General features: G+C 47.2%; 2 protein-coding genes across 4 annotated transcripts; one reads left to right on the forward strand and one right to left on the reverse strand.

Moving 5' to 3' along the window:
- Window positions 1–867: 867 nt before the first annotated feature.
- LOC131892848 (hillarin-like) lies at window positions 868–9,171 on the forward strand. Of its 3 annotated transcripts, none has more exons than XM_059242704.1 (7): window positions 868–1,320; window positions 3,789–4,360; window positions 4,447–5,198; window positions 5,262–5,477; window positions 5,541–5,749; window positions 7,261–7,391; window positions 7,928–9,171. In XM_059242704.1, exons 1-7 carry the CDS (start codon window positions 1,302–1,304, stop codon window positions 8,516–8,518), a joined length of 2,490 nt encoding a protein of 829 aa, XP_059098687.1. In that variant the 5' UTR covers window positions 868–1,301; the 3' UTR covers window positions 8,519–9,171. The 3 variants fall into 3 exon arrangements, with proteins under 3 accessions (XP_059098687.1, XP_059098689.1, XP_059098688.1); XM_059242706.1 differs by lacking the exon at window positions 868–1,320 and adding an exon at window positions 2,337–2,527; XM_059242705.1 differs by lacking the exon at window positions 868–1,320 and adding an exon at window positions 3,404–3,645.
- On the reverse strand, window positions 9,121–13,044 carry LOC131892841 (rab3 GTPase-activating protein non-catalytic subunit-like). Its single transcript, XM_059242694.1, has one exon. It carries the CDS (start codon window positions 12,849–12,851, stop codon window positions 9,207–9,209), a length of 3,645 nt encoding a protein of 1,214 aa, XP_059098677.1. The 5' UTR covers window positions 12,852–13,044; the 3' UTR covers window positions 9,121–9,206.
- Window positions 13,045–13,455: the final 411 nt, after the last annotated feature.

Below are 13,455 nucleotides of genomic sequence, written 5' to 3' on the forward strand. Positions count from 1 at the left end.
AAAGAGGCTCAGAGACTTCAATATCAAACATCCTCACGTCAATGGTCATATACGATGTTCCTCAGTACTCAGTAGCAGCCGGCAATACTGTAGCTGTACTAGTAGCTGTGTTGTACTTTGATGGTTGGCGGTGAAAAAAGTCATGCATGGTTTTGTGTTAAAACGTCACCATCCACTAAGATCATCATCGACTCCAAGTCCAAGGTGGATGGTAACGTGAAGGACTAAATTTCTCTGTCTGTTAACGGTGTCCCGATTGAGAAAACTTTGGCCGGAGCGTCATTTCGAGCGAAAAAAGCGCCTCCTCAGCTCTTCAGTTCGCTCCATCCGTTCAACACTTTCCGTCCCTCTCTTCAGCCACATCTAATACAAAGTACAGTATTACTACCCTCATCTACAGTAGTAGAATGATAGTGGTGGGGAAACGGACTGGTTGTAAATACGATAGTAGGGTATTCGAAGGAGTGGGACGACCACTGGCGGGGATGGTAGTGATAACAGTAGCAATTCAAGCATCTGAAAAGCTGATTCCTTCACCAATAGCTAGGAACAGAACCACGACCATTTCGCTTTGGTCTTGCGCTTTCAAAGGACGGACGGACGGACGGACGGACGAACGAACGAACGAACGGAGCAAAGAGCGGACGGAGAACGGCAGACCATTGACAAAGAGGCGGTACTCTGCACACACTAAACGAGCACACAGAGTAAGGAGGAGCATCAGGTACGAGGAATGAAATCTTCGGCATCTTCCTTCCTTCATCCTTTGCTTGCTTGCTTGCTTGCTTGCCGACTGGCTGGCTTACTTGTTCGCTCACAGATCTTTCTTCCTTCGCATCGGGCCCTAAAGGTTGAATATGTCGTAGTGCGAGGTGGGAAATATTTTCAGTCAGTTGGTGCCACTCCGAAGCTGCAAGTGATTTCCCTTTCAGTAATCGATTGCCATGCGTTATTTGCAGCTTCACAGCAATTTGATCACAACTACAAAGTGCCACCAACAACTAGCAGAATCCTTGCTTCAATCATCGACCGAGTGCTTCGTCTCTCGGAGACCTGTGAGGCACAATCATTAACTGTCTTGTGTTTAGAGAATTTGGTCCTTCGAGTTAAAAACGACACCACCATCACCACCACCAACAACAACAACACATCTCCAAATTGATGGCCTTGTCGTGAAGTTCGGTTAGCAGTGAATGAAAAAGTGAACCATTATATTAATTGGAGGGGGAAACGAGACTCCAATATTCCAAGTGTTAGTGAAGTGACACTGCTAATTGGAAGGAGTGACCACGAATCACAACATGACCAAGTCAGAGCATGGTAAGTAAGCATGGGTCATGCAAGCTCACCGATCCCATCGAAACCAGTCCATTTTCGAGACCCATTCCGAATCGTGGAATTTATGTTTAAGTGTCTAGGGTCTCGGCTCAAACCGAAAAGAAAAACAATGGGTAGAAGACGAGCTTTAATCTCTTCCTGACAGGATGCCTATCAAATTAACTCGAGGAAGCGAGGTCGCGGTCGTGTGAGAAATCATGGTGCCTGTCATGGTAGCAGTACCAGCACCACCAGCAGCACCAGCAGCTTCAGCAACGTTCTACTCAGAGTAGCTGTCATATTTTCTACCAAAGACCGAGACTGGTAACCAGCCAGCCCCCATCCATTGACAAATACTGACGCTCATGGCAATTTTGAATGAGACTCACTATGTGTGTATGCTGCCATGCGATTTGGTAATGTCTACGTTTTTACTGCCTTCTACCGCTTCTCCTGTGGATGAGTCAGGAGAATCCGCTTCATCGACCTGCACGTGTGGTTCACGGGTGCAAAAAATGAATTACCAGTTTGTGCAAATCGCGGCCAATTCGCACCACAGAGGTTTCCTTTAAAGTGAAAAAAGTCATTTCCCCCTAATGACAACAGTGCCTGGGTTCGAAGCGTCGAACATGTAAGCATGAATGTACAGTATTATGGAAGGGACCCTGTGCGATTCCTGGAGGGAGACTACCCGGGCAGACGGACCCGTCCTCGGCTCAGCTGGCCGAGCTGAGTGAGCTGACAGGGCCAAAAAGGGATCCGAGGGTAGAAGGCGCGACATGGCAGGCATCCTTTCGAGCGGTCCTGGGCAAATATGTAGAACGAAAGCAGAAGTGGAGGGAGGACCAACAGGGCCGCGAGGCTGAATCAGGAACATCGTAAGGACCCCAAAGGAACAGGAAGGAAGGGGACAACGAAGAGAACGAGGAGGAAGAGTAGGAAGAGGAGAAGGAGGAGGAGTTGCAGTTGGTGTTGAAAGATGAGAAAGAGCCGGGCTGAGTGGGAGGGGGGAATCAGTTAGTTGCTCGAGAGTTGTGATGTTCCTCGGGGCAGCATACGTAGTCGGTCATTTTGGCCGGCAAAGTCGCCTGTCGTTGGGTACACATTGTCTCCATCCATGGTCCATGGACCCAAATTTCTGAGCCTGAACTTTATCGGCATCATCCATTTGAGTTGTGCTCAATCCCTTCATTTCGTCGCAAGCCAAAGGGTGAGAGAAATTTCTACCGTTTTCCGTACTTCCGATTGGCAGGTCGCACGGCGTACTCCATACCGGTGAGTCCCTTCATGGCTGCCAGGGAGTGAATGAGGGAATGAATCCTCACTTCCTTCGCAACTCCAACGGGGATTTCCTTCTTCTCGTGTAGGATTACTTAGAACGAACGAAGACCGACTTCTGTTCAAGACCGTACACGCCGATGCATGCAAGGTGCTACTTGCTCTGCTTATCATTCTGTGTGCACAGTGTGGGTACGACAAGCACGGGCTCCCACTACTCGAGCACGGATGGTTTCCAAGTAAGGGGAGTGAGTGTATGTCCGTAGTAGTACTATGTACTACGTATGTGGAATTCTGCACCTGACGTTTGGCCCCTCGTCGCCTGATTGGGATGCTGCTTCCACCTGTGACAGGAGCTCCAAGCTCCTTGCGAGGGCGCACTTCACCACCGCAATCTCCTCGCCCACTGAGAGAGGCCTCTCTGGATCGATCGGTCCACCCATCCGCCCATCCACTCATCCATTCACCTGGGTACTGTGGCACTGTTGTAATGCTAGCTCGGGTAGCTCCTCTGTGGAACGGAGCAGCGGGCATGCACACACATACTAGACAGAGAACCAGCGGAAAACAGGAGGATTTCTTTCCTGTCGTCCGTCTCTTTTTTGTCCGATCAAGTCGCGCTCGAGGTAGGAACGTACCTAAGCCGCAAGTACGCAGTGCGCACTTGAGCACCTGAGCACTTGAGCACTTGAGCACCTAGGGCTGGTCCGGAAAATCCAGCTCACTCTTTGCTAGGCTGGAAAAGGGATCCTTCTGAATTCACGCCGCAGCCGTTTAACTGTAGTATGTATGAAGTCGAGGGAAGCTAATGTGGAATACATGGGAGCCACAGCCACCAACCACTCCATGTAGTTGTTGTAGTGGTAGTTGCAGCTCTAGGTACACTAGTAGCAAGTAAGCGTGCTGCTGCTGCGTTTGGAACGATCACCACTACAATCCAATCATCGTTTTGTAGTGGTCTGAAGAGTCCGACAAGCATACATGTAGTGATGGAAACATGCCACACACCAGCCAATTAGTTGTGCCCGGATTGATTCAGCGTGATAATTGGTTCGTTTTTTTGGTTGCCGTATGTACATTCATTTTGGATGGGTGCGGCGATGACGCTCGTTCGTTTTGGTGTTGACACGCCAGAAATCATCGAGTCTCTCTGTGATAGTGAGTTGATCTCGTTGATCTCTCTCTCGTTTCAGATCCCCTGGCGGGCCTTGACGTGAATGCAAAGGTCAGCATGTTTAGGTCGAATTACATCGAGAGTCATTGCCTTCGGTGCAAAAAGACGGTGTATCCAACCGACAAGATTGGCCCCTTAAAGGACTACACGTTCTTTCATAGTGGTTGCTTCCGCTGTATAGAATGTCAGAGCAAGCTCACCTTGAAAACGTACTACAACAATCAGCACTCTTCCGAGGACAAAGAGGTCTATTGCCATACCCATGTTCCCAAAATTGGACCCGGCAAATTCGACGGCGAGTCCATGGGAATCAAGTCAGCCATGAATGCCCCCAAATCGGGCCCCTACGTGAATGAGCAGATCCGTCCCGGGGGCAAGGCCACTTTCGACGCCGATGCCCTGGCCATCCGCTCTCATATCAAAGAAACAAAACCACCTCAGCCCAACGGCTCTGAAGTGGACCATGCGCCCACCAATCGCAACTGGGGGCGTTTCGATTCCACCGCCTTACACATCCAACATGCTCTCAAAGCCACCGAAGTCCAAAGGAAGTATTCGAAGCCGGCCGAAAAACCGATTGAATCCTACTTGGTGAGTTGCAATTTGGATGTGGGCCTGTCCACCCGGGCAGTAGAGAAGTTAGGCCCCCTCCGATCCTCAACCCATTTTCTTTTCAGGATCGAGAAGAACAAGTTCGCTTGGAGGAGCTTCACCGACAAGAAGAGGACCTGTTGTACCGCCAGTTCCAGGAAAAGCGGGACAAAGAACACACCAAAGCCGTTTCCGGACTCCAGGAGGAATGGGAAGTGGAACTTGAGAAGCTCACCGCCAAATTCGAGCGAGAAATGGGCAAGAGAAAGTCCAAAGAGGACTTCAAGGTGCTCACTCTTCGCCATAACAAGGAGAAGGAGGAGATCGAAAAGAATATGACCATCAAGCGGGAAAAGAAGAAAGAACATGTCACACGGCGGCTTTTGGAACAGGAGCGAGCGGCCACGGCCGCACTCGTGGAGAAGCATTCCAAAGAAATGATGAATCTGATTGTACAGAAACGGGCCGAATTCGTGGACAATGAGGAGGAAATGGAAGAGACGTCCCAATATCCGGCCCAGCCCCCGCCTCCCAATCCGCCCAGCTTCGCCAAACAAGAGATCTACCATGACCCGACCGTTTTCGCCGAGGTGGATCAGCGTGCAATCAACGTGGCTCAAGAGGATCAAAAAACTTTCACCGACTTGGTTCGGCAGCTCGTGGCCGGATGCGGGACGGATGTCGAGAAAGCTCGCGCAATCTTCCGTTGGATCACGGTCAAAAACCTCAACTCGATCATGTTTGAAGAGACCGAGCGCGGAGACACCCCTATGGGCCTTTTAAGGGGGATCAAATTTGGCACCGAAAGCTATCACGTTCTCTTCAAGCGTTTGTGCAGGTAAGTCTGATTTTCCGGTTGCTGTGCTGTAACCTCCTGAACTGTCTCGTTCGTTCGATCTAGTTACGCCGGTCTGCATTGTGTGGTCGTCAAAGGGTACAGCAAAAGTGCGGGCTATCAACCCGGAGTCAGTTTCGAGGACAATCGCTTCCGGAATTCGTGGAACGCGGTGTACGTAGCGAGTGCCTGGCGATTCGTGCAATGTAATTGGGGAGCAAGGCATCTGGTCAATGCAAAAGAGGTGCCCAAGCCAGGAAAAGCCAAGTCAGACAGTCTAAGGTAAGCCTCATCCGGCGGGGATAATTTTTAGGCGTGCCCATTTGACCTTTCGGCTCGTTCCAGATACGAGTACGACGACCACTATTTCTTGACCGATCCCAAAGAGTTCATCTACGAGTTCTTCCCATTGCAAGGCGAGTGGCAGCTCTTGAAGAACCCCATTACCTTGGAAGAGTTTGAAGAGCTCCCGTTCGTGCGGTCTCTTTTCTTCCGATATAACTTGAGCTTCCCCAGTGACAATATGAAATCAGTCATGTTCACCGATTCCACAGGTAAGATCTCCGATCGAGCTAAACTGACATACACATCCAAACCTAATCAACAACATGAACAACAATGGCAAATATGCAATACCTGCTACCCGCTTCATAATGGCTTCTACCAATGTTTTGAGCCACCAAACGAACGACATCACCTAGTGTATTTACAATATGTAGGAGGAGGTGGGGGCACGTTCTTGTGTTTTTTGTAAATCAGCCATCTCGCCGTGAAAGATCGAGGGCAGATAAGATTTTGAGTCATGGTTGAGCGAGCGAACAACACTGCGACTCACCGAATGAAACTGTCGACTCACAAACACACACAGGCACACACACGCACACACACAAGTGTGTGCGACTTCCGAAAGCCACACGAACAGAAAGGAAGTAGATTATTTACCCATTGTTCAAGTAAAACGGCGCTCAACCCAATCACGGTCACCTGCCATAATGAATCAGTGTCGCTGCGACAATCGAATCATTGCATTCAAGTTATTACAATGAGAGATATCCACTTCGCTTTAGTTTCAGCAGTTGCCTTTCGTTTTCTTCAGTTAATAAGCAGCAAAGTAATGTTGAGCAAATGTACAATGCTATTTATGCCGTAAGTTAGTGATGCCTCAACTTCGCCCAGATAACCAGGTGACTGCAAAGGCAGGGCAAATAAGAGGAACATCCAATGTGGTTTGAACAAATTCGAGGTCGAGTGTACTCGATTTTGGAGGAATTGGCCAGACTCGAGCCGTTTAGAAAGGATTCGAATCCGGACTCGCTCCAGCACTAACATGTACGCACGATGTACATACGTAGATACCGGTACATCCTTAAGGTCTGTCAACCCCAACATGGCTAGAAAAAACAAGCTAATGAATGAACAAAAATCTGAAAAAAAGAAAAAAAAAACTCAAGATATGAAACCCTCTACTTTAAACTTAACACATACCTACTCTATGGCCTTCCTGGACTAGGTTTTGGTTAATGAAAGATATTTCAGTTAAAGGCTTTACACTCAAAGTATGCAAGCATCAAAATTGCCTGATGTCAATAACGATACGATTCATTGCCATGTCAGGATAATTTTGATTAATGAAAAAAGTGAAGAGGTTTGCTGTTGGAGAGTAAGACAAGATGGGGATTTTTTTTGGCAAGGCTACCATAACTCTAACCATGAGAATACTGACTGAAGCTTTTTGTAGTACAAAATTATCACTCTGCGCCTAATTTCTTATTTTTATTGTACTAGCCACCCAAAGTCGAAAAAGAACGTTTGAAGTGAGAATTATATCTCATACATGTAGTGAAATAGGATGAATCACGGACTTCTAGAAATATCTCTAGAATAATGAATACAATACCACAAAGAAAGGTGTTATCGGTCTTCCAAAGACACTCTTTTAAGTTGACGTCTACATAGCTTCTACATGAGAGTCTACTGTATTCGCCTAAATGGGAGAAATCTCTGAGTAAGGGGCGCTTGCCAAAAGAATGCACTTTACTAAGGATCATCTTTTTCCAGATTCCAGGAGCTGCCACCATTCGCTTGGAAATGCCTTCTCATATGGAGAACAGTCTCATATTTCACTACAATCTCAAGTTTTATGGTGATGACAAGGACAACTACGAAGGGATTAGCCTTAAGAGATTTGTCATGCAGGTAAGTTACAAATATTGGACAGAAATTGTACGTTCGCCCACATGTGCACAGGATTTTCAAGTCCTAGGCAAGAGATTTCATTCAAAATCCAAGCTTGTTGTTGTCTTAAAAGCGACCGTCTTGAAGCATTGTTAACGGATATGGTATTTATTAGAATTACAATGGTCTTTAATGTCCTTAGAGCAGGTGCCGATTCCATATTGAATACAGGTGTTGAGTAAAGATGACATGTCAGTCAGTATGTATATTTAGATATGAATAGAGAGGCAATTTGCCACGTAATCCTGACGGCTTTGAAATTCGATCGTAACGAGTACACAATTTTGGGTAACACCATCCATGAATTTTGTGTTCTCCCTTAATTCTAGCAAATGCAATCATACTTAGGACGACCACGCCCTAATAGAAAAACCCGGGGCGTTCAACGCAAAAAAATGATTTGAGTTTCCGATCCACATTGTGCTATAATTTTTGGGAATTTCATGGTGATGCTCTTTTTTCTCGTTTGACATGATCATCCACTTTTTCGTTTTCAGTCCGTTGTGGATAACCTCGTAGCTTTCCGTGTGCACGCCCCTTGCAGTGGCTCCTTGCTTTTAGACATTTTCGCCAATGCAGTCACGCCCCAGGAATATCTGACTGGCGAGCCCATGAAATTCAAGAGTGTTTGCAAATTCAAGATTAAGTGTGAGGACCTTCACACGGTGATGGTGCCTTTGCCCGATTGTGCCAGCGGAGAATGGGGCCCCGCCAAGGCCACGCGATTGTTTGGCCTCGAGCCCTTGACCCATCAGGATGCCCTGATCTTTGCCGGCCAGCAATTGGACATCGCCTTCCAAATGACCCGGCCTCTCACGGACTTCATGGCCACGCTGCACAAGAACGGCATGGAGGAGAAGAAACTCAGCAAGTACGTGAGCCACCGCATTGTCAACGACGTGGTCACGCTTAGTGTGAGCTTTCCTGAGGAGGGCCAGTACGGGATGGACATTTATACCCGTGAAGTGACCAACAACGGAAACGCCCCGGGCGAGGCCTCGTCCGAATCAAACAACGGGGAGAGCGAGAAACATTTGCTGACTCATTGTTGCAAATATCTTATCAACTCATCGAGGAGAAATCAATAATGAGTGATCACATTCGCAGCACAGTCATCTTGATCTTCTTGATCATCTTGGCGACGAACTGAGCCGAGTGATCCGCTGCTTCTTTTTGGTACCTTAATAAAAAAAAAAGAAGCCTCGCTGGTTCGTCCTGTGTACGCGTTGGTTGCTTGGTTGGTGGGTAAGTGCAATTTGCGATCAAACATCCCGATTGACGGAGAGGACCTTCGCCCAGCACAAGCCAAAAGGCCGTGGAGGCCGCCTAAGTTTAATGAGCCATCGCCTATTTTGATTTTGTGAAATCACTTCCATCATTCCGACCTTGAAATATGTTGGTCATTGTACGTATTCGTTAAGCTCGTTATTAACTACGTTTGTTATTTTCCCCCGTTTATTCTCGACCCTCAAAAATCAGTATTGAATTGGACGCGCGGCATTCTCGAGGGACTTATCCAGTTTTCTATCATTCAGAATTGCTAGGCGTGCGTGAACTAGAAGGCCCTAATATTATCAAAACGCAGTGATTCACAAGTTCATTCAATCCGAATTATAGCAATACTCCTATCAAATTGACCGGGGTTATTTGACCCCCAATATGGAGATTAACACTGAATACTTTCTCAACATAGTAGAAACAATCGTATATTTTCACTTTGAATAAAAATCGAACACCAGGACCATTGACCTTTTCAACATAAAAAAAGAACATATTTCATTTCATAAACATCTGAACTAGGGCTAAACAATCGTAAATGACTTGCATCATACCCTCGGCCAAACCTAAGCCACACAGAGTAATGAGCAAGCTTTTCGTGTCTTCAACCGTAACGGTCGTGATATCCATGGCCTCGTTTTGGAGTTGGGACAATTTGACCAAAAGGTCCGGCTTGACAGCTGCCAATCTTCGATTGTGATCCTCACTCTCGTAGACGAATTTGGTCACACGCAGCAGAGCAATGTGAATCAACTTCACAGCCAGGGATTCGCGATCGGGAAAGCATGAAAATAAATCTTCGCCCAATGAATCATGTCCATTCGAGTAGAGAGCCAAGATTTGGTATTCTTTCAACTTGTCTTGAAGAAACCACATCTTGGCCAAAAGGGCCAATTGAGACATCCACACTTTATAGCTGGACATGTCCCACTCTCCTTGTCCGTCTTCGGTGGGCAACAGATGAATGGTTTGGACAGAACGATGGCAAGCAGTGTCCAGAAACTTCTTACGAATGTGACGAAGGGAGGCGTTTTGGCCCATCGAAATGAGGACGCCCAATTGGGTGGACGCTTCGCTTTGGAAAAAGAGGTTGGACTCTTGATTGGAAAACAAGGCCATGGGCTTGAATTGGAGGTCAAACTCCCAAATCAGATTCGCTACGAAAACGTATTGAAACTGAAGGGCTATTACGTCGGAGTCCACGACCACCGAGTGTGCATGGTCCAAGAGATGGGCTTGTGGGACATCGCTTATGTCGTCGTAGAATTGAGGTTTCTCGTCAGGTTTGGAGAGATGTACATCTCTCTGGTCGTTTTGGATCATCAAAAAGAGAACCTTAACGAGCCATTGGAGGAGTTCGGGCAAGCACTCCTCACCCACACCCACATCGCGAAGGCAACGCGTTGGGGATCGGATTTCAGTCACATTCACTGCATCACGGCCAACTTTGTGAAGGAACGTCTTCCAAAGCATATTCGGAACATTCAGGTCCACCCCATCCAGTTTTAGCAAGGCCTTGAGGCATTGAAAGCCGTAATCGAGATATCGCAATTGATCGCGTTTTTTGGCCCACGCGTGAATGTATTCCCAAGTCAAATGTGAGAGCAACGTCTCTGATTGGACGCTCTTGGGGAAATCACTTTCAGCTAAACTTAAAAAGTCTCGGATTTTTTCAGATTCAAGATCCTTGGGACCAATCCCGTGCTGAACAAACCATTGACAGATGATTTCCACCACTCGACCATTTCCGGCTTGAAATGCGTCGGCATAGGTGTGATTTGCTGGATTCTCCTTCGAGGACTCTCCTAACACTTTGGCCTGCAGATTTTGTTCCAGGTGAAGATAGGCTGTGACAAATCGCTTGATTCGATCAGAATCCACGTAGAGATCCCGGAAAGCTGCATTGTTATACGCAAATTCATGCCATTGACAAGCCAGAACTAATACCGACATATTCATGGGTTCTTTCAGAAGCAACGAGCGAGTGAAAGTGTAGAACACCGATGATTTGGTTCCTTCGCCTCGGGAAAGTATCAGAGCGATGGATAGCAAAGGTTTTATTCCCATGGTCAGGCGCAACAGGTTGGCATGGGACCAATTTGTGACGTTTTGGAAAACAAACTTGAGCAAATCTTGGTAGGATAGTCCCAATTCTTGAAACGTCTCCAAGACCTTTCTTTCGCCTTGAAGATGAACCACAGTCATGAAACCTTCCAAGAGGTTTGACGAAGCATCGCGTTGGCCAAGTCTCATTTCAACACTCTCAGTCTCGATATCGAATACGTCAACACTGAGAGCCCAATGGCTTACAAACGAATCCAAATTCAGGGGACTTGTGTGCGTCAGCTTTTCGGGAGCCTCTGTAATGTCAATGAGATGAAGTCCTGGAAAATCGTCTTGGGTTAAGGAAGGAATACGATTTTCCCCGCGAGACGCCAAAGACTCATTGATATTTTCGAACAAACTAACTAGGTTAGTTAGAGTTGCGTAACAATTCTTCAGAATGGTCGATTCTTCCTCTCTGTCCTTCATTTGAATGTCAATTTCTGCGAGAATCCGTTTGACGAAATCTAGTTCGATTTGATCGGCCTTAAAAATGTCGACAAGCATGGAAATTTGGGTTACAGCAGAGGAAGCGCTTTTCACTTGTTCCATCACCTTGGCACAGGTGTCATCACTCAAAGGAACTTCGCTCAAGAGGGCTAAAAGGTGTTGTTGCTGAAAGGATGAATATCGGGTCTTCTTTTGATCACTCAAATATCTGGTTGGGATGATGATCTCTGAGATCGACCCATCTTCCCCTAGCAATACAAGATCCCTTTCCCTGATATGTCGCGATCGGTTCGTTGGGTCCAGGATGCCATTGAAACAGCTCAGAAGCTTGCCATTTTTGGCCACAGAGAACTCTGCTAGCTTCTCTTTCGACTCTGGCCACCAGACTTCCAAGGATCCTCTACGCGGGAGATAGATCACCAGAACACACGCCACTTTCTCGTCTTCATCGATGCTCGCCAATCCATTCTCGGGTCGGGCCAGAGTCCAGCCAATTTGAACATGGTGCAAACCTTTCCAAACATGAAGAATGATCCCACTCAAGCAATCCACCAGAATCACACGGTTTTGATTGTCCATCACCGCAAAATACAAACCATTCAGACTGACCTCGATCATTTTGCCCTGCTTCATGGCATCTTTCATGGCATGATTTAAAGACAACCGTTGTTCAAGCTCCTTGGGTTTCTTGTCCTCCTGATTGGCGTCCGGCTTTCCCCAGAACAAACCCGTGGCCACCCGCACGAATCCAGACTTGACTGTGGACACCACGTTCTCGGCTAATTCCGTCAGATCTTGAGCGTGGATGTTGTAGGGCGAGTTGAATCGCATGATGGGATTTTGACCCACACTCACCAATTGGGTGATTTGGCCGAGACTTTGCAAGTTGCCTTCGATGATGTTCGAACTCTGTGACATATGAATCATTTGATCCAGGGCAGTGTTGGCATACTTGTAAACACTCATATCCGTGATCATTTGATCCTTGACCAGAAGTCGTTTCACTGGGACCTGATTGTCCTGGGTGGTGCACTCTCCGTGGAGGCCTTGCGCCCGCATCTGAGCCAACAGACTCTGATTCTTGATCAAGCTCTCAAACAGCACCTTCCCCGCCATGGCCACGATCCCATCGGCATACACCATGAGCAAGTCACTGATCGAGGGTAGATACACGGCTTCCATGGGCGTGCGGCGTCCGCCTCGTGCGAGAGGGCCGTCGCCACTGGCGCGAAATTTCAGAACCCGCCCCGAACCCAATTGTCGACGGAAAAGAATGTCCCCCGTCATGGAGACGATCTCTACCCAACCGGATTCATGGCCAACCGCCACAACGTGTTGGACTAAGTGGGTTTGGGTGGTTTGCGATTCGTGGGTGGATCCACTCATGGGGAGGACCAAGAGAGCGGAGATCGAGTCGCCTTGGCGTTCATGCCCTGGAAAGATTCGCCGTCCCGATTGATCCCGTTTGGCAAACAAATGTAGAGCACCTCCAGCGGCCAAGGCCATGGCTTCGGACAGAGGTGAAGCTGCCGCCACCAATGTGCGGGTGTTATCCCGTCCCAAATCTTCACGAACATCCGACATCCACATGATCACGGGCGGTTGTAAGGTTTCAATTTTGATCTAGACCGCATCAGCGAATTTCCATCAAAAGGCTCGTGTGGTTTCTTTATTCTTGACTTGCTTTTTACAAGTGCTTAATACACTCCTCACACGTCAGGCACTCAAATCGGAGATCAGTCAGATTCCATCACGGAATAAGCTAGACGGAATAAGACGACGACGACGACGACGTAGTCAAGCTAACAAACACATGAAACAGATAGTTGTTGATTGGCCTGACACCTTTGGGTGGATCGTCGAACTAGCAACTCTAGTACTTCGTGAAGTAAAAGGAATGACTAGAAATATTAAGTAATGAGTTATTTCAAAACTTTATACATAACTAGGCAGATTTATGTGTGCTTTTAGCATCCCTGTTTATTTGACACACTTTAAAAATGTAAAAAGTAAGAAAAAATTATATTCCATTCTTTTTTGATGAGTCCTTCGAAATAATGGAAAGTTCGATGAGCATATCCAGTAGAAAGTTGGTAAAGCTTTCCAAACATCTGGTGGGATATATCGCACGTTTAAGTCCAGAGATAGTATCACGATGCTAACTCTGTACAAGTCGATTTTTCAGCCACATCTT

This window comes from Tigriopus californicus, chromosome 2, assembly GCF_007210705.1.
Source record: "Tigriopus californicus strain San Diego chromosome 2, Tcal_SD_v2.1, whole genome shotgun sequence".
Classification (NCBI taxonomy): Eukaryota; Metazoa; Arthropoda; class Copepoda; order Harpacticoida; family Harpacticidae; genus Tigriopus; species Tigriopus californicus.